This window comes from Arachis duranensis, chromosome 5 (assembly GCF_000817695.3).
Source record: "Arachis duranensis cultivar V14167 chromosome 5, aradu.V14167.gnm2.J7QH, whole genome shotgun sequence".
Taxonomy (NCBI): Eukaryota; Viridiplantae; Streptophyta; class Magnoliopsida; order Fabales; family Fabaceae; genus Arachis; species Arachis duranensis.
This window is the reverse complement of record NC_029776.3, coordinates 105,436,324-105,456,775: the sequence shown is the minus strand read 5'-3', so window position 1 is coordinate 105,456,775 and position 20,452 is coordinate 105,436,324. Positions and strand designations below refer to the sequence as shown.

Here is a 20,452-nt window from a genome sequence, read left to right as displayed (position 1 = left end):
TTTTTTTATAATTTATTTTAATTTATTATTAAATAAAATATAAGAATATAAAATTTTGTATATATTCTTGATTTTAGAAAGAAACAAAGCCAAAGTTAACTAGCTAAGTACGAAACTACGTGTTGAATCGAAAATGATAATTTGGTAATATCTTACACTTATTTCGGCCTTTGGGTCTCTATACTCCAAGTCCACTCCCATGACAATTATTGACAAAACCGCGTCCTTGTATCGGTTACTGTGTTACTGGCCTACTGCCTCATTCGTAGAACTTGACTTTGTCCTTATTTATCAATCAACTATATTTTTGTGCTACTGGTTTTCGTATTTAATATAGGATATTCTTTAGTGGCTACAAAAATGAGTTTTGACTTTTGAGTACATATCTATAGTTATTAGAAATGGATTTTAGTTAACTAAATTGAGTCTAGTGATTAGTTTATTAATTCTATTAAATAAGTGTTAGAAATTTGAATTTTGTCTGTTATATATGATGGATTAGTTCTTGATCTCTTAGATTAGAAAATATTGTAAAAGAAAAGACAGATTTTAGTTTTATATTCAGATTATTTATTTATACATTGTTTGAATAAGAAGAGAAGACAATAAAAAATAGTTACCGCATAAAATGATGACATATTTACTTTTATTATAAAATAAAATATAAATATTTTTGTTTATTTATTTTAATTGCTTTTTGAAATATTATAAAAACTTATAAATTCATACAACAATATAAATTATTTATTTAATAAATGTAATGTTTAGAAGTGAGTTTATATTGTAATAACATATTCAAACTGTGTTGAAAGTTGAAACTAAGTTTGTAATTAACAATTAATAATAACAATATATAGCTAAGGGTATTATTTAAAAAATACAAAAACTAACACACACACAGTTGTTTTTTTGCTAGTGATAGGAAGAAAATTTTTGTGGTAACTGGTAAGACCCACATAAAAGTTTTGTTTCCTTTTTTTATCTAAATAAAATAAAATATATTTTTCTATTTATTTTATCTTTTTTTCCATCAATTTTTCTCAATTCAAACAATGGCTTAGACAGTAAAATTTTCGATAAGTATGTTTAGTATGTATGTCGTGTTATTTTTTTTTAACAAAGATAGGAAACTCGAACCCGCAATCTCTTAATTGAGTATGGGGAGACTATGCCATTTGGGTTATATTATCCTCTTATATCTTGACACCAATTTTAATAAAATCAAGAGTTTCTTGAAAAGAAAAAAATGGTTTTCAATAAAAAAATTCAGTTATTAAATTAGTTACTAGATATTTATAGATCAATATATAAGTTATTTAACTAATTTTTAATATATATTTTTACGAATAATTAATTTAATAGTTATTGTTTATGTACACATAATATTAATTAATATTAGTTGTATCAAAAGTTGCTAGATTTAGAATATTTTAATTTTAATATTTTTTTGTTACGCTAAAAGTTTCTCAAAAATATTTTATATATATGTTTTATGACATAATTATTTTATATTATAATTTATTGAAAATATATTTGTCTAATATAAATATTAAAATTATCTAACAAAAATAATTTTTCAAAATTTTTAAAGCAATACAACTTTATAAAACATTCAAGTGTTTAATCTAAAATCCTATAATTTGGCACTAGTATTTATTCAAAGAATGAAAAAGCATCCGTCATGTATGTTCTGATTGTTGATTTTGGTTACCTTAGCTTGCACAGTCAAAAAATTGTATGCTTTCAGATAGAATATTACACAAATAATATTATCTTTTTTTGAGGTTACAGCATGTGTCAACTAATTACTTAAATTGGTAAGACATTATAAGCTATAAAGGATAAAAAGCTCTGACTTTTATATAGATTTTTCATTGTGCAAAATTAGGTTTAGGGAGTCATGCTATTGAAATATCATATGTACTTTATAATGAAAATATAATTGTGACTTACCAGTTTAAAAATAGTTAATTATATTTTAGATTATCTTATGTGTATATCAAAATCTATCACTAAAATTAATTATTAGTATAAAATACATGTTGAAATATAAATATATATTGAAAATAAATTAAATTATATATATATTTATACATAAATACATTGATGGTTGATTTTGGTGTACAAATAATATTTTTGTTATTTTTTAGTGCGAAAAATTTCATTTTACTTTTTAACAAACACAATAAGGAAGGCAACAAAATTATTCTTACAGAGATAACTAACAATGCACGCATCTTTATTCCAGTGACTTATGAAATAATAGCATCACCACATCAAAGTTTCAACGTGTAATCAAATCAAATAATATAAACATCATCACAAAACTAATCCTTACAGCATATATATATTACATAGTAGGACACACACCCTTGATTGAAATTAAAGTTTCTGCAATTTTATAATAATCTAGCAAATAACACAACCATGGTGATCTTCTTCTGCATGTCCAACATAGTTGTAGTAACACTGATTATTATTATATAGTGGTGGCCCCATTTGATAGTAATAATAATTAAGAGGAGGATAGGCTTCATGGAATGTGATGATTGGATCTGAATTTGATGGTGATGATTTAATAATATTTGTTAAAAATTCCATGCCATAATATGGTTTATCTTCTTTGGCAGGTCCAACAGAAACCATTTCAGCATTACACAATTTCCTTAGCTTCTCTACAACATCTACTGGATCCACCTCCCCAATTATAGCAAATTTCTTGTTTTCCATGTCCACAGATATTGACTCAACCCCTTCAACATTAAATAACAAATATAATTTAATAATTGTACATATGATTAATAATTAGAGGTGTTAGCAAATTAAAGAGGGAAAATTAAGATCAATATTATAACATATATATACCTGAAAGGCTAGAGACTTTCTTCATAGCTTTTTGCTTGGTTCTATTATCATAAAAGTCCACCTTCAAAACTACTTTCTGAAACATACATTAACAAATTAAGGTACACGTTAGGACTTGTAGTACATACATTAACAAAGTAATTATTATTTGGATAAAGTATATATTTTGTCCTTAAAATTTGTCAAAATTTTTAAAAATATTCTTAATAAATTTTATTTTATTTTAATTTTATTCTTAAAGTTTTTGATTTGTATCAAATATATCTCTGATAGCTAAATTTTTAGAAAGTTTAGGACCAATCTAGTAATAATACATGACAACTATGTATGATTTGTTTGTGTTAAAAATTATTTTTGTATAATTATTGCTGAATTGATCACAAATTTTTTTAAACAATTAGCTATCAGAGATATATTTAATTTATTTCGCAAACTTTTGAGACACAATTAAAATAAAATGAAATTTAAAAATATTTTTAACAAATTTCAAGAACAAAAAATATACTTTACCGTTATTATATTAACCAGCCTAGAGTTTAATAATTCTGACCTTCATTGTTGATGAAATTTGTGAGAGCTGAGTAATTTTTTTTTTTGGGTCACACTTGCAAATTGAAAGCTAAGGTAATTAAGTAGATAGAGTTGTAAGTAGGTGAAGGTGGTGATGATGTGTGTTGCAATGAAGCTAAGTGTGAGCAAGACACACTTATATAGAAGATATTATTGATGAGGATGATTCTAGCTAGCTGGTGATGAAGTGAAAATATATGTTCAAGTCAAGTCAAGTCAACCCCAAGTCAAGCCGAGTAGTATGTAAAGTAAAGTTATTAGAGCATTAATTAGATATTTAGTAGCTTAAACTCAAAATCATTGATTTAATTAAATAAAAAAATGACCATCATTCTATTCAATTATGTGTCTATCACTATTTACAACGCGGAAGCTGTGAGAATAGTACAAATTTTGCACCTTCATCTATCATCATCCTTCAAAGCAATTGCTTTAACAAAAGTGATCCATGAAATAACATAAGCGTGTAATACACAAATACTTATTATTGAAGCCTTTTCCCCTCTTAATATATGCCATTTGATATAATCTTTATAATATATTTGAGTGAACACCCAACCTGATCTTTATCTTTTTTTTTATGGACATCGTGACCCTTGTCAAAAAAAAGAGACAAATCGGTCCCTGTCCCATACTTTCGTGAGACGTTGCGGTCTTTCTGTCATCTTCCCTGATTAAAAAAGACGGAAATTACCTACGTGTCAGTTAACCTTGCTGACGTGGATGTTAACACTCTATTAAATTCCATGTTGGCCATTAAAAAATGGATAGGGATCGATCTGTCCCGCTTTAGAAACCTAAAACTACGTCGTTTTTGGGTTTCAATCCATGTTCCATTAGAAAATGGACAGGGGTCAATCTGTCCCGCTTTAGAAACCTAAAACTACATTGCTTTTGGGTTTTAATCCATGTTCCATTAGAGAATGGATAGGGGTCGATCTGTCCCACTTTAAAAACCAAAACTACGTCATTTTTGGGTTTCAATCCATATTTCATTAGGAAATGGACAGGGTCGATCTGTCCCGCTTTAGAAACCAAAACTTTACAAATTCACCACAATAATTCGTATTTCATTCGTTATCAAAAGTTTTGTTCACAACTCAACTTTAGAAAATAACAAAATTCAGTTATCAAAATCCTACACAATTGCTCTGAACAAGTTTGCAATTACAGTCCCACCAAGAAATGCTAACAAATTAAACCCATACCTAATACATCTACTTTCACCCATTTTCAATCTACACTTATCTAAGTGATATTCCAAACCAATTAATCTTTTCTCCAACTCATTAACTTTGTTATCCACCACATAACCATAGCCTTCCAATCAATTCTGCTTCTACTTTGATGCCCCAACTGAGACAGTCTTATTATCATCCTTACCACACGAAGTAACATAATCATCTAACTATGCAAAGAAGTTACAATGTCATTTTTCAATCTACGAAAATGTTTAATATTTGTTGGCATCTATGGAATAGAAATTGAAAACAAAAAATTAGTTAAACCCTAAACAACTATTTTAAAGTATAGGCAGCTAAAGAATAATTTATTTGGATTTTTCACCACTTCTGCTTTAATCTTTTATTTCTACGAATTTTAAAGATGTTATTAGAAAAAATTGAGCATAACTTAGTCTATAAAAAAAAGACAAATAAAGTTGAGAAGTATGAACAAGTGTGATATAAAAAAAAAAATCAATTAACAAGACCAACAAAAAAAATAATAAAAAAGACGAGTTGTTGAAGGGAAAGGGTCTAATTAAAAATGGATTTAACAAAAAAAAAAAAGGACACAAATTCATAGAACGTTTGGGTGAAACTTTGTTTGGTTAGAGTTATTTTGCTTTTGCTTTATTATTTGGGGCATTTGTTACCCTTGATGTCTTTTGTAAAGTTGATGTTATTTTATTGGATCGACTTGATTTGTATCGTTGAGTACTTAAATTTTCTTTTTATAGTCGAATGTTTTAATTTAAGTATCGAATTTTTTTTTACAAGAATTAAATAAATAAACAATAAAAATATAATACTCTAATTTAAAATCAAATATAAATTTAAATATTCGAATACTATTTTAACTAATATTTAAAAGAAAAATATGTGAAACCAAAAGGGAATCGGCCAAAAAATAAACAAAATCACATTTTGCTTAATTAATTTAATTTTATTTAATTTTCAAATTTTGTTATTAATTACCGTGTTCAACCAAATCACTCCTTGATTAATATGTGGAAAAAAACCAAAAATCTCTCCTGGGATCACGGAACTCCTCATCACCTTCGTTTCAAAATTCAACCCTATGGTGCATGGTTTGGTGAGGGTGTCATCAACGGTGCAGGGAATTGGTGCATAGGAAGCCGATAAAGCCGGTTGGAATATTGGATCAGTTTGGTCATAGTTGAAGGGAGAGTGTAGATTCTGAAGGTTGTGTTTTTAGGGAGTATGAAATAGGGCCATTACGGGTGTTATTAAAAAAAACATTCATTTAATATAAAAAAAAACATCCTAACACTTAACAAAAGAAATATTCAATTATATTTTAGCAAAAATAATTAAATATTTATAAAATTTAAAAAAATTATAAAATTTTTAAAGAAATAGAGACATTTACATTTGTAATATAAAAAAATTCGAAAAATATATAAAAAAACATCCATTTAGCATGAAAAAAAAAACATTCTAATACTTAGCAGAAGAAATATCCATATATATTAACTCGTACAAATTTTAAATTCACCCAGAGATATTTGATTGGTTTTTGACTGATACCCTTTTGGTTCCTAGCATTACTCATATTTAAATAGTATTCCAACAATACTGATACAGGGTGGACTAATGCATAAACGATATTATATTTTTAAAACTTATGTTTACCAAGATGTTACACTTACACACATATATTTAAATATTGTATATATAAACTAATATGTTTTGCATAAACACACACCAATCATAAATTGTTAGGTAGGAACTATATATATAATACATTCATCTCTTAATAGTTGCAATTCATTCAACATATTAGAAATTTATGTTTACCAAAAAAAAAAGGAAACTTTGATCTGATGAAGAGTGATGATTCAAACATTAATAGAAAGACCAAGTCGCATAAAAATACTTTTTCAATAATGTGTATAATGTTTGTATCAACCTTCAACGCGCAACGCTTTTGTGGACTCGTTCATTGTTGTTGCATGCACCCTTATCAAATCCTAATTAGCTTTATTTCTCCTTTCATGAAATTAAAGTTAATCAATCATATATTTCAGGAAAAAGGTGTAGCAATGTTTTTGTCTTTTTCTCCTTTAATCTTTTCTCATCACTCCATCAAAAGTGATGTTTTGTCAATGGGAATCCACCGTGTAATTTCGGATCAACAGAAACTAGCTAGAAAGTCATCTTGGCCCTGGAGAGTAATGGCTTCAAATCCAGTTTTGCGGCGAAGAATCACTTCTAGTAAAGTTCTTTGCAATTTCTCTGTACCGTTTTTTTTTTGGTACTGAGCTCCGTTTAAGGGTTTTGCCGCTGGCCAATGGGTTGCTGCATGCACAAGGCGGGATTCGAACTCCCGACACTTGCTTAAGCGGACTAGTGAGCTAACCACTAGACCAACCCAACTTGATTTCTATACTGTTTAGATATACTGCTTCTTCTCCTTGTTTCTCAAATAACAGTAGTCTATTATTTTTAAAAATTTATGACAATTATTTTATGATACAGACTCACGTATAGTTATCTTAATGTGAAGTCGTTAATTAAAAACAGTTAGATGATTTAAATAATATTATTATATAAATATGTCTGTTTTATATATTTTTTAACATATAAAATAAATATACATTTATTAATGCACCATATCGATAAAGTTTGGATACATTTTGCAACACACATCAAATAATACAAGGTGCACTTAAATATAATAAATAATTATACAAGATTTTTTCAAGTTTTAATTTATAGCTCAACGAGAAAAAAATATAATGATGTAATAAGTTAATTATTTGCAAGTTTAATTCAAACATAGATACTTTATATTACAATAAAATATGTAGAAAGATTTATTTTATGTATTACATACATGTATAATTAAGTTTATTATCTGATAATATATAAAAAAATTGTAATTTTTCTTCAAAAATACTGGAATAATTTTGATTTATAATGATATGTTTATTAAAAAATAGCGTAATTAATTATCTTTTCTTAATTTATAGGTATCATATAATATGGTTAAAATAAATGAATAAAATATATTAATAAATTAAAAAATGTTTCTGTGAATTCTCTGTTTAAGTTCATCTCATCAGAAGAGCACGTGGGACCTATGTATGGTGTTTTAGTGAGTCTTATGTGCTCTTGTGTGAAAAGTTTGCATAATATATATTACTTTAATATATAGAACAGCAGACATAAATATACAATCGTTGAGAATTTTAAAATTAAGCTAAGACTAATCTAAAAGTAATATCATTAAACTTCATAATTCATATCATAGAAAAAATGCTATAAACAATATAATAGTTAAGCAATGAAGAGAGCTAACAATATATATAGAATCATTTTTAAATTTCAACACTTCTACTGATTAAGAGTATATATATAATTAGTAATTTAATAATAAAAGTTGGATAGAAAAGTGAGAATGACATATATCGTGAAAAAGAAAAGGTTGAAGTTACATGTAAAAAGAAAGATGAGATGACAGAGGAGTATATTAAACATATATAAAAGATCAAAAATGTTATTTGTATATCAAAATCAGTTATTAATATATTTGTGTATAAATAAATATGTAATTTAATTTATTTTTAATATATATTTATATTTTAGCATGTATTTTACACTGATAACTGACTTTGATAACTAATTTTAATTTACATATAGCATAACTCATAAAAAATATATTAATAAAAGATGTTATTAAAAAAATTAATCTTTTTTAACATTATGTACTTTTTTTGTTTACACCAAAATATCTACAACAACAACAAAGCCTTGTCCCACTAAGTGGAGTCGGCTACATGAATCAAACGACGTCATTGTGCTCTGTCATATATCATGTCTACAGAGAGACCGTTTACATGTAGATCTCGTTTGACCACCTCCTGGATGGTTTTCTTAGGTCTTCTTCTACCTTTCGCCTTTTGTCCATCTTCCATCTCATCCACCCTCTTGACTGAATGTTCTATCGGTCTTCTTCTCACATGTCCAAACCACCTGAGACACGATTCAACCATCTTTTCCACAATGGGTGCTACTCCAACTCTCTCCCTTATATCTTCATTCCTTATTTTATCCAATCGCGTATGACCATTCATCCATCTCAACAACTTCATCTTTGCCACACTCAACTTATGTTCGTGCTCCCCTTTAGCCGCCCAATACTTCGTACCATACAGCATAGCCGATCTTATAGCGATGCGATAGAATTTACCTTTAAGTTTTAAAGGCACTTTTTTGTCGCATATAAAACCAGATGCACTTCGCCATTTTGACCAACCTGCTTGGATCCTATGATTTACATCTTGTTCAATCTCTCCATTATCCTGTATGATGCACCCAAGATACTTAAAACTTTTAACTTTTCGTAGGATATTTTCTCCAATCTTCACTCCTATATTGGGGTTTTCCCTTCTCAGACTGAACTTACATTCCATATATTCCATCTTGCTACGGCTTATGCGCAGACTATACACTTCTAAAGCTTCTATCCATAACTCCAACTTCTTATTTAGGTCTTTCCTTTACTCTCCCATAAGGACGATATCATCGGCAAAAAGCATGCACCATGGCACAGGGTCTTGGATGTGCTCTGTGAGTACTTCCAAGACTAATGTGAAAAAGGTATGGACTTAATGATGATCCCTGGTGTAATCCTATACTAATAGAGAATTCCTCTGTCACACCACCTTGAGTCTTCACACTAGTTGTGGCCCCATCATACATGTCTTTAATTGCCCGAATATATGCGATCCTTACTCTCCTCTTTTCTAAAACCTTCCATAAGACCTCCCTTGGTACCCTATCATACGCTTTTTCCAAATCAATAAACACCATATGTAAATCCCTTTTATTACTATGATACCTCTCCATCATCCTTTTTAATAGATATATCACTTCAATGGTAGATCTTCCTGGCATAAATCCAAATTGGTTCTCTGTTACTTGTGTCTCTTTTCTCAACCTCCGTTCTATCACCCTTTCCCACAACTTCATAGTATGACTCATAAGCTTAATCCTTCTATAGTTTTCGTAACTTTGTATATCCCCCTTATTCTTGTAGATAGGTACCAATGTGCTCTTTCTCCACTCATCAAACATCTTCTTTGACCTTAAAATCTCATTAAAAAGCTTGGTTAACCAATTGATGCCTTTTTCTCTAAGACCCTTCCAAATCTCAATCGGGATATTATCAGGTCCTACTGCCCTGCCATTTTTCATCTGCTTTAGAGCCTCTTTTACCTCGAAGTCTCGAATCCTTTGATAGTAGTCAAAGTTTTGATCTTCTTCCCTTGTGCATAATCGACCAAGGCTCGGAAGAGTCTTCTGTCCCTCATTAAATAACTCGTAGAAGTAGTTCTTCCACCTTTCATTAATCTTCTCCTCTTGAGACAACACCTCTCCATCCTTATCCTTTATACACTTAACCTGATCCAAAATCTCTCGTTCTTCTTTCCCGACTCTTTGCGATTCTATATATACATTTTTCTCATTCTTTCGTGCCCAAAGACTGGTAGAGACCCTCATATGCTCTTGTTCTTGCTTCACTTACAGCCACTTTTGTCTCTTTCTTAGCCGCCTTATATTTTTTCCAGTTATCTGCATTGCGGCATAAAAACCACTCTTTAAAACATTCCCTTTTTATCTTTATCTTTTCTTGTATACTCGCATTCCACCACCAGGACTCCTTGTCTCTTGGTCCTATTCCTTTAGATTCACCAAAACTTTCTTTTGCTGTTCTTCTGATAACTTCTGCCATCTTCCTCCATATCTCTTCCGCGCTTCCATTCCCATCCCACTTTGTCTCTTCTCCTACCCGTCTTAAGAAGCTTCTTTGTTCCTCACCTTTCATCCGCCACCACCTCGTCCTTGGGTTCTTCGTATGATGTCTTTTCCTCAACTTTTGCTCAACACAAAAATCCATGATGAGCACCCTATGTTGTGTTGTCAAACTCTCTCCCGGGATAATTTTACAGTTAATGCAAAATTTTCGGTCGACTCTCCTCAACAAGAAGAAGTCGATTTGAGAGCTTGTCATGCCACTCTTATAGGTTATAAGATGTTCGTCTCTCTTTTTAAAACATGTATTTGCGATGAGAAGATCAAAGGTTGAGGAAAAGTCCAAAATAGTTTTACCATCGACATTGATCACCCCGAAACCATGGCCTCCGTGAATACTCCCATATCCAGTCACTTCTCTCCCAACATGGCCATTTAAATCTCCTCCTAAGAAAATCTTATCTTCCAAAGGTATGCCTTGAACCAAACTCTCTAGATCCTCCCAAAACTTTATCTTGTGTTGTTCGTCCGAACCCACTTGCGGTGCATAGGCATTAATCACATGGAAAGCACCTCCCTCCACCACAAGTTTGATAGAGATGATCCGATCTCCCACTCTCTTGACATCCACTACGTCCTTCTTCCACTGCTTATCCACAATTATTCCAACCTCATTCCTATTCTTCACCTTTCCTGTATACCAAAGTTTGAAATCAGAAGTATCCAATTCTCTAGCCTTTGCACCAACCCATTTCGTTTCTTGTAGGCACATAATATTAATCTTCCTCCTTGTCATGGTATCCACCACCTCCATGGACTTTCCTATTAGAGTGCCTATGTTCCATGTCCCAAATCTCAACCTTCTGTCGCTTTGACATTTACCTTTTACTTTGTGAACTAGCTTATTTACCCTCGTCCGTTCACGAAAACGCGAGAATCCTTGCTCATTTAACACTACACCCGAGCACCGATGCAGCGGCTCTTGCTTTGACACCGTACTCGAGCGATACGGCGCGTTGCTTCTGGGTAACGACCTAGCTTTAGCGCAATAATGTATTTGATTCATGTCATGGGAGTTCGGCTATATTTTTATGTTGGTTGCCGAAGACCTAACATAACCCTCCTCCTTTATCCGGATTTGAGACCGGCTATATATCACAAATGTAACATAGGCAGAGTTTTACACCAAGATATCTATCAGATAAAAAATCTAATAGTTAATTCTTCGAATATTGTAAAACTATATAAAGCAGGTGACCATTTTAAATAAACAAACTTTATCTGTATCTTTTAAGGAAACTCAAGAAAAATAATTAAGAAATTCGTACCTTTATTCATTTGTGTTAACTTGTGTTGGTTCAACATTGTGTACTAATCTTTGCCTTTAACCTTTTCAACACAAAGGTTAATAAAACGTGTATAATTAATTATAATCAATGATAAAGAAACTAAAAAGCCGAACCAATAAGACTACTTTAACAGAGCATATCAGAAAAAAAACTTGTGCGCCATAGAACTGAACAAAAATCTCTCAAAACTTCATTAGTTATTACTAATAACGAATAACATATAACAAATCAAAACTTGGCATAAAATTTTACATCCATGAATTGAAGTACCAACATATATACTTATCCAGCACACATTACGTTTACTTCATCATAATCATTCCATAATAATAGTATTTAATCTAGCAGATCACACAGCCATTATTATATTCTTCTTCTCCACCACTTGTAGCATATTGGTATGGTTGATAATAATGATATTGTGTAGTTGCTGGTCTCATTTGGTAATAAAGTGGATAAGCTTCATATATTTTTGCAGCTTCTTGTTTCTTATTCTCTTCTGGCTTCTTAGCTTCTTCCTTCTTCTTCTCTTCTTTTGCTGGCCCAACTGATAATATTTCTGTGTGACACCATTTTCGTAATTTCCCTACTACATGTACCGGATCAATTTCACCAATTAAACTCATTTTCTTGTCCTTCATGTCCACAGATACTGATTCAACCCCTGCAAAAATAAAATAAAAATAATTACTACAAATTAATTAAGTGTTATTTATTAATGTGTTGAACAAAATAAGAGATGCGATGGTAGAATTATTTCAAGTACCTGAAATGCCAGAGACAGTTTTCATAGCTTTTTGCTTGGTTTTGTCATCGTGTAAATCCAACTTCAACACAACTTTCTGTTGAACAACACAAATCAATAAAAGATTTTATTAGGACTAATATTAACATATCATATATACATGAAACGAAATAATTAATAATAAACTAAATACTCATATTATATACTTTATTTAATGTAGTATAAGCTTCTAACTTACCTTCATTGTTGATTGAGAAATGGTGATGAAACTTGTGATCTCTAATTAAGTAGAGAGGCTACTAAGAAAGATTGGAGTTGCAAAGGAATATATGTGTATTAGAATTGAAGTGAAGGTGGTGAATTAAAGCAAAGTGTGAGGGAGATTATATAGGAAGAGAGAAGAGGGGTCAACTGAGTCAAGGGGAAAAGTAGTAGGAAATTGGTTTCGTGGATGGATCCCAAGAACTCAATAATGATGAGGATAGTCATTGGGAACTTTCTTAGATGCTTGCGTGGTTGGTATTCATTCATTCATTCATAGCTGGCACTTAGCAGGTCTATTGATTGGTAAAAGACTAAAAGCTAAAAAGTAAAAAAACTACGATGGTTATAGTGTCTAAAAAATAGTATTTATTTTTTATTAAACGAAATTTAGATATTATAGAATTGGTTAAACTATTATTTTTTATGGATTAAAAATTATATTTGACAATAAAATTGAGACTGAAAAATAAAGACTAAAAAATAAAAATTAAAAAATTAAGACTAAATTAAGTCTGTAAAATATGTTTAGTATAAAATATACAATTAAATTATGTCTTGATATTTTATTTGATTTAAGATAAATATAAAAATAAAATAAAAATATTTACTAAAATACTCTTATTTATTTTAAAAATATTATTAAAATTTTAATTTTCATTCTCACTCAATCTCTTGTATTTTCACTTTTTAAAAGTATTGAAAAAAAATAAAAAACTAAAATTTTATATTTTGAAAATAAAATCATTACTAAATACAATACTAAATCATAGTCTCATAATTCAAATTTCAGTATCTAAAAATAAATACATAATGTTCTGTTTTTTTTTTTAATTCTGTTTTCCTTTTCAAAAATTTTAATTTGGAGATATACACTATTATTTGAACAATTTAATATTTTAATGTGTGATTTGAGAGGAAAGAATATACAGATTCCAATAAATGAAACATTGAAAAAAAATTTAAATAACTAATAATGATATACAAATTTTAGAGAAAGCTGAGATATTTCATATTTGTGAATTTTACTGAATGATAATGTGTGTATTGAATTAATTACCTTTGATAAATGAGACTGCTGCGTTATATGGGAGGAAGCAGAGCGCCTTACACAATGATAAAATATTAGACTCTGAACAGATCACTAACTAAAAACAGTTATATTACTAACAAAACTTACTAGAAATAGAAAGCTAAACTAACTATCTATATAACTAACTGAACCTATATATCACTTATTCTATCAAGTTTCAAGGGTACTATTAACAGATAATTTCCCTTTTTCTTCCTAATATTATTAATAGAAGTAGATGGTGGTAACTGTATTTGCAATTGCAGCAATTTGAAAGAAATAAAATTAAAAAAAAAAACTATCAACCACTGTTCAATTCCTCTGAAATAATTATACAAGAAACATTATTAAGAGTCTTAATTTACTTTTATAATCATTTTCTTAATTTTTAAATAAAAATTAAATTTGTATTTTTAAAAAATTTTAAAAAATATATAATTTTATTTATTTAAAATTTTAAATATTAAGAAAATTAAATAGAACTCTGAATCATTATTCGTGAATGTCGGTTGCAATAGTCACTGACAAATATTTTAGTATTGATTCCAAACTATATAGTAACAGCAATATAAGACCATCTATATAACTGTTTTCCCATTGAGTTAATAATAACATTGCAATCAAGGAAATTACCTTTCACTCCATTGTTGACACACACTATGATGTGTTTGGTTTATGATTTTTTTTAGAATTTTATAAAAAAAAAGGTAAAATAATAAAATTATATTTTTCTATTTTCAACTTCTATTTATTTATTCACAAAATTCTAAAGAAAATATTAAAAATAAAAAAAAAATACGAATCAAAACGTACTCTTAGTGTCTCGTATTTTATTTGATCCATTTGTCTATGATATTACAGAACTTAGCAAATGACACATGAATTAGGATTCTCCTCCATACTTGTAACATAATAAGGTGCTCTGGCTTGATAATAATGAAGAGGATAGGTTTCAAAAACTTTGATAGCAGTTTCTTCTGATGATGCCTTCTTTTCTTCCTCTTTGGCTGGTCCAACAGAAACTATCTGTGTGTGACAACATTTTCGTAATTTTCCTGCTACATGTACTGGATCAATGTCCCCTGTTAAGGTTAATTTCTTCTCTGCCATATCCATTGACACTGAAGCAACTCCTACAAATTGTAATAATAACAACTTAATATGTTAAAATAATTGAAATAAAGTAAAAATCAATTTGTTCTTGAAGCTAGCTAGCTAATTTATGTATGCATGTCCATAAGTCAAATATATACATGATATTAATTACAAGTTTAATTTTGATGTATTGATAATGTAAAATAGTTTATAAAATTATTCAATTACATTTGTTTATTTGGATAATTATTCATGCAGTCAATGTAAACAATTATTTTTGCTTGCATAGCATTACATAATTAGATCCACTTGTAAAACTGTTTTATATTAATAGTGTATTAAAATTGAATATATTAATTAGTCAATAATAAGTTGAAATAATTATTGAATACCTTGGATGCCAGAGACTGCCTTCATAGCTTTTTGCTTGGCTTTGTCACCGTTTATGTCTAACTTGAACACTGCTTTCTGTTAATTAATAGAACAAATCAAATTAATAATATAGCTCTTAGTTTGAAGCTTTCTATAAGCCAAAAATAAATCTAAGCATGTTATTAGCATATACAAAAGAAAAAAAAGTTATGATGTATGGAAACAAAGCAAATTAATTAATTAATTCAGTTAAAGAGTACACTGTAGATTATTGGTTAAAAAAAAATATTTTTTCATTCAATTTTCTTTAGTGTTCTTAACTTATATTCTTAAAACACTTGTACAAAAGATCCTAATTAAAACTCAAATAGATGCACTGATTAGGTGATGAAAAATGGGAGACATAACATGCTAGATTATATTGGTTAAAGATTGATGATGCATAATATAATTCTAACAAACCTTCATTACTATATATCTTGTGATGAGTTTGATGATTTGTAAGAGTTTAAAGCAAGATTATTGAAATGAAGTTTCAAAGGGTGAAAGGAAGCTATAGGCTAATTAATTAAGATAAGCTTGGGGAACTTGATGAAGTAACGCTCGTACTAGTGTATATTAGATAAGAGATATGGTATGTTAATTTAGTTGAAGGGTGGTGATGAAGAACGAAACTCTTAAATAGTGTGAATTTAGTATCGCTAGGTAGGATTATTAGGAAAGTGATGAGAAGCCAATGATGAAGAAGTCAAGTCAACCCCCAAGTCAAGAGACAAACAATAATAAATTGATATTATTGTAGCCTCTTTATTACTCTTTATACTACTATTTTTTCGTGGATGGATCCTTTCAGTTGGGAACTTTCTAGCTAGCTACCTTACCAGTAATTATATCTATATTATAATAAAAATTAATAATTAAAATTTAGACAGCAATGTATTAAAATTTTAAATTTTAAATTTTTTTATCATTTTTTAATGGATCATTTTAATAATTTTAAGATATATGTTAACCAAATTTCTTAATAAATTTAATTGGTTGTGTGGTCCAATCAAAACTTAGATGTAATTATTATATGTTTAACTAACAAAAATTTTGAGACCCCGCATTGTGTATGCATCAATTTAATGGCCAGCAACAAATTCTTGAATGAACATCATATTTGCAACGGATTAAACATTAGAGAATATTATAAGCGAAAAAAAACTAACAAAAAACTTGAGATTAATAATACTTAATAATACTCTCAGTGATAAAGTATTTAATTATTGTCTCTATATACAAGTATTTTTCCATACAAGTCATACAAGTTATTTATATTCATGCGTTTTTTACAATTTTCTTCTTATCTCTTTTTCTTCTTTTTTTTCTCTTTTTCCATGCCTCCTCTTTTTCTTCTCTTTTTCGAAGAAGAAGTAGCAGAAGACGAGGAGGAGAAAGAGGAAGAGTTATGAATTATGCATAAGGTGTACTTCAACGAATTTTGGGTGTATTTTTGTAACTCTTTGGGTGTACTTCTGTAATCCTTTGGGTGTATTTCTATAATTGTTTGAGTGAATTTCTGTAACCGTTTGGTGTATTTCTGTAATTGTTTGGGTATATTTCTGAAGTTTTATTATTTTCAAAACGATTTCAAAACTTGATTTCAGAAACCATGAAAATCGAAAAAAACAAAACAAGAATACTAGTAAACGCAAATAAAACAACGAATGAAAAGGCAAAGAAAAAACGCGGCAAGAAACTTATTTTCATAGAGGAAGAAAAAGAAGAGTAAGAGAAAAAGAAGAAAGAAGAGGAGGAGAAGGAGGAACGCAAAGCACGCTATGAAAATCGTATATGGGTTTGATAATTTCTCCCAACTTATATAACTTGTGCATCAAATAACTTGTATGTATAGGACTCCTCTTAATTATTTGCCTAGTTTGGCAAAAAGAAAATGATCATGAAAGCTTTACCACAACAATTCATGATTTGTCGCGTGCATCATGCATCTTTGATCCATTGAAAGCTAGCTGACTCGGTCCATATTCAAAGCCCAAAGGCATACATGGATACGGACATGGACTATAATTATAAAGAATATGACTAAGCAAGCATACACGTTTACTTTTGTCAACACATTATAATTAAAAAAAAAAAGTTTAGGGACAAATATTTTTATTAAAATTTGACCGGTATTTTATTATAAAAAAAATGAATAATTTTATATTATTCAAAATACTAATAATAATTAATTGATGACTACAAATTATAAAATTTATTGGCCTTAACACTCTTTTAATAAAATTACAACTATATTTACAAAACAGCACAGAATGGAAATGCATTAATTAAAATCGCATATGTTTTGAAGGTACATTTGTCCCATTAATTGACAATTACCTTTTGTTCTCATTCTATTATGGAGCTAAATTTGTTGAATTCGTAGTACCATTTAATTTATTTTTGTCCACATTAATCGGTCAATCATACTATCATAGATTCATTAACGTTACTGTTAGAGATATAATCATTAATGTTACCTTCTCCTATCAGTTTAAATTTTTGTAATGAGTGGTTTCATGACATAGTATCAGAGCTCTATGTTCGAAAGATCAAGAGTTCGATCCTTAGAGAATCCAAAAAAAGTGAAAAATAATAGAAAATCAAACAAACTCCAAAAGAGAGGCTTTTGCTTGAGGGAGAATGTTAGAGATATAACTATTAATGTTACCTTTCCCTATCAGCTTTTAGAATGAGTGGTTTTATGACAATTACTAATTACAATATGTTATTTTATTTTATTTATTAAGACCTTGTTGTTCTTGAAAAATGAAAATAAAACAAAGTTGAAAGTTTGAAACAAAGACTAGCGCAAGTCAAGGAAACACAGAGCCCACATCATGGATAGAATGGTTTCAAGCTCAATTTTTTATTTGGGGCCTAAGATTTCTAGAGATGATTACGACTTCAGAGTTTAGACCCCAAAATCAAAACATATCTACACGTACAAAATAAAAATTATCTGACAAAAAGAAAAGAAAAGAAGAGTGTACAAACATCTAGTGAAGGGATTATGGCCTGCTTAATAAAGCCTTTTTGAGCTTTTCTTGGGAAGTGTCTGTGTTTGTACTCATATTTGGTAAACTAAAAAAATTATTTGTTGATTGAGTTGTTACTTTAACTCGTTTAGTTGAATAAATATTGCAAATTCAAATCTCATTTTATATATACTGCAACTTATTAATTAATTCAAAATTCTTAAACGTGGTTTAAATTTATAACGAATTAATTTTTAACATTGGAGACAAAATAAATAGGAATTTGTTTTCATGCTCCTCTTGTTGCAAGTAAATATCACTTGTTTGAAGATAAAAGTACATTCAATAAGTCGCAAATCGAAGTTTCATTTAAGAGTTTATCGTTGGTTAATGAGTTGTTATACGTGTAAGACAAAATTCGAATATCCAACACTTATTTAAGCAGACTAATAAACTAACAATTAGATCAACCTAACTTGATTTTTTTAGGTGTTATTATGTTACGTTTAACAAACTTGATAACCAATATGTTGGAACAAATGAGACAAATCCTAAATCACTCACTTTTTTTAAATTTTCATTGTATTTGAGTAAATCCAAGTTGTTGCTTGCATTGCACTCACTCACATCATGGTCCACTAGGTAACACCCTCTTGTTTCCAAGCAATGTAACTGTCCCTTCCATTTTCGATTTCTACATCACCAACAAGGAATCTTCATTCAAGTGGACCATCATCATTCCAAATCTAGTATCTGACATATGAAAGTTAGTTCATTATTAAGGGACTACCGTGTATATATATAGATTTTGTGGCTAAAAACAATTATTGTTTTCTTTATTAATTGGAAAAATAATGTGATTTAATCAAGGTTAAATCTTTGATCAACTCAATTAACTCGTCATTTACTCTTAAATATGAATGTGAGGTGAATGTTACGATTTAGCAAACATTTGCAGGTATCAAAGTCTTTGTTAGTCACTTATTCAGCTTAAAATTCTACCAATACCAAAACTCTTAAGAAAAGGAAAAATATTGTACAAGAGAAACATAAATACGAAGAGATAATTTTATTGTATAGTTATTCAATGAAACTCAAATTAGTTAAGGCTTCTAATTATTCAGGCAAATACAACCATAAAAATATGAAAAAATATAGGAATAAAATTAAAGTCAAATAAGATAAGTTAACTAATTTTGACAAGAAAAGTGTTAGGTAAACAATGATTATCTTGAATAACATGAATAACTACTAATCGAATAAAAATACACTACACTTTTAAATTAGCCATCTAAATCTTAATATTAAAATAACTATCCTTACACCTAATTAAATGAATATCCAATATATCTATTATTCACATTATTTAATATTTTCATTGTCTACCTATACTTTTTCTTTTAGCAATGGTCTCATCGCTCACATAGTCACATAGCCACAAGCCCATAACCTCTCCATGGACCCAAAAAAATAAATAAAGAAAATTCTTAATAACACAAACAAATAGGATTTTACCCAATTGATTATTATGAGTTTCAAAGGACTAATACATAAAAAAAAGTTTTATGTTGAAAAATCAACACTCAAAAAATAGTTTTATAAAATCTTAAATTCTCCCATGTCCCATCATCATAGTTAATTTTGTAGTAATATTTTTCTCAAAATTTTGTTCCCTTGGTACTTAAACAACTTATAGTCTATATAGAAGATTCTTATTAGTAAAATATATACGATAAAGTGTCATCCAATAAAATATTACAACTTACAACCGTGTTCTGAATTGAAATTTGATAATAACAAAAGTTTTATAGTAATACATTTTTTTTATTTTTAATATCCTTGTATGTTGTGTCTTAAATTTGAAATGACCAGGAAAAATAAAAAATCGATTTATCCACAATTTAGTTTTTTTAATTTTTAATTTTTCAAAAACAAGCCACACAACCTTTAACCTAATAAGACAAGTTGTAGTTCGCCGCAGCTATTAGAAATTAGAATTTAGAACCGCGAATTTCTCCCCAAAAATATTGTGATTCGTGAAATCCAAATCCAATTCCAATTCCAATTCGATGGTATCCAAAAACCCGAACCCGCCGGAGGGC

At 29.0% G+C, this 20,452-nt stretch overlaps 3 protein-coding genes across 4 annotated transcripts; all 3 read right to left on the bottom strand.

The window, feature by feature from the left end:
- Positions 1 to 2,372: 2,372 nt before the first annotated feature.
- Positions 2,373 to 3,546, bottom strand: LOC107491098 (heavy metal-associated isoprenylated plant protein 12). Of its 2 annotated transcripts, none has more exons than XM_016111862.3 (3): positions 3,416 to 3,546; positions 2,866 to 2,941; positions 2,373 to 2,753 (listed from the first exon to the last, which is right to left on the bottom strand). In XM_016111862.3, the coding sequence occupies exons 1-3, from the start codon at positions 3,419 to 3,421 to the stop codon at positions 2,410 to 2,412; spliced, it is 426 nt and encodes a 141-aa protein (XP_015967348.1). In that variant the 5' UTR covers positions 3,422 to 3,546; the 3' UTR covers positions 2,373 to 2,409. The 2 variants fall into 2 exon arrangements, with proteins under 2 accessions (XP_015967348.1, XP_015967349.1); XM_016111863.3 differs by having other exon boundaries at positions 3,376 to 3,531.
- An 8,407-nt stretch (positions 3,547 to 11,953) lies between these two features.
- Positions 11,954 to 12,988, bottom strand: LOC107491100 (heavy metal-associated isoprenylated plant protein 39). Its single transcript, XM_016111865.3, has 3 exons — positions 12,769 to 12,988; positions 12,552 to 12,627; positions 11,954 to 12,449 (listed from the first exon to the last, which is right to left on the bottom strand). The coding sequence occupies exons 1-3, from the start codon at positions 12,772 to 12,774 to the stop codon at positions 12,127 to 12,129; spliced, it is 405 nt and encodes a 134-aa protein (XP_015967351.1). The 5' UTR covers positions 12,775 to 12,988; the 3' UTR covers positions 11,954 to 12,126.
- A 1,671-nt stretch (positions 12,989 to 14,659) lies between these two features.
- On the bottom strand, positions 14,660 to 15,978 carry LOC107491101 (heavy metal-associated isoprenylated plant protein 39). The gene is made up of 3 exons (XM_016111866.3): positions 15,793 to 15,978; positions 15,351 to 15,426; positions 14,660 to 14,996 (listed from the first exon to the last, which is right to left on the bottom strand). The coding sequence occupies exons 1-3, from the start codon at positions 15,796 to 15,798 to the stop codon at positions 14,728 to 14,730; spliced, it is 351 nt and encodes a 116-aa protein (XP_015967352.1). The 5' UTR covers positions 15,799 to 15,978; the 3' UTR covers positions 14,660 to 14,727.
- Positions 15,979 to 20,452: the final 4,474 nt, after the last annotated feature.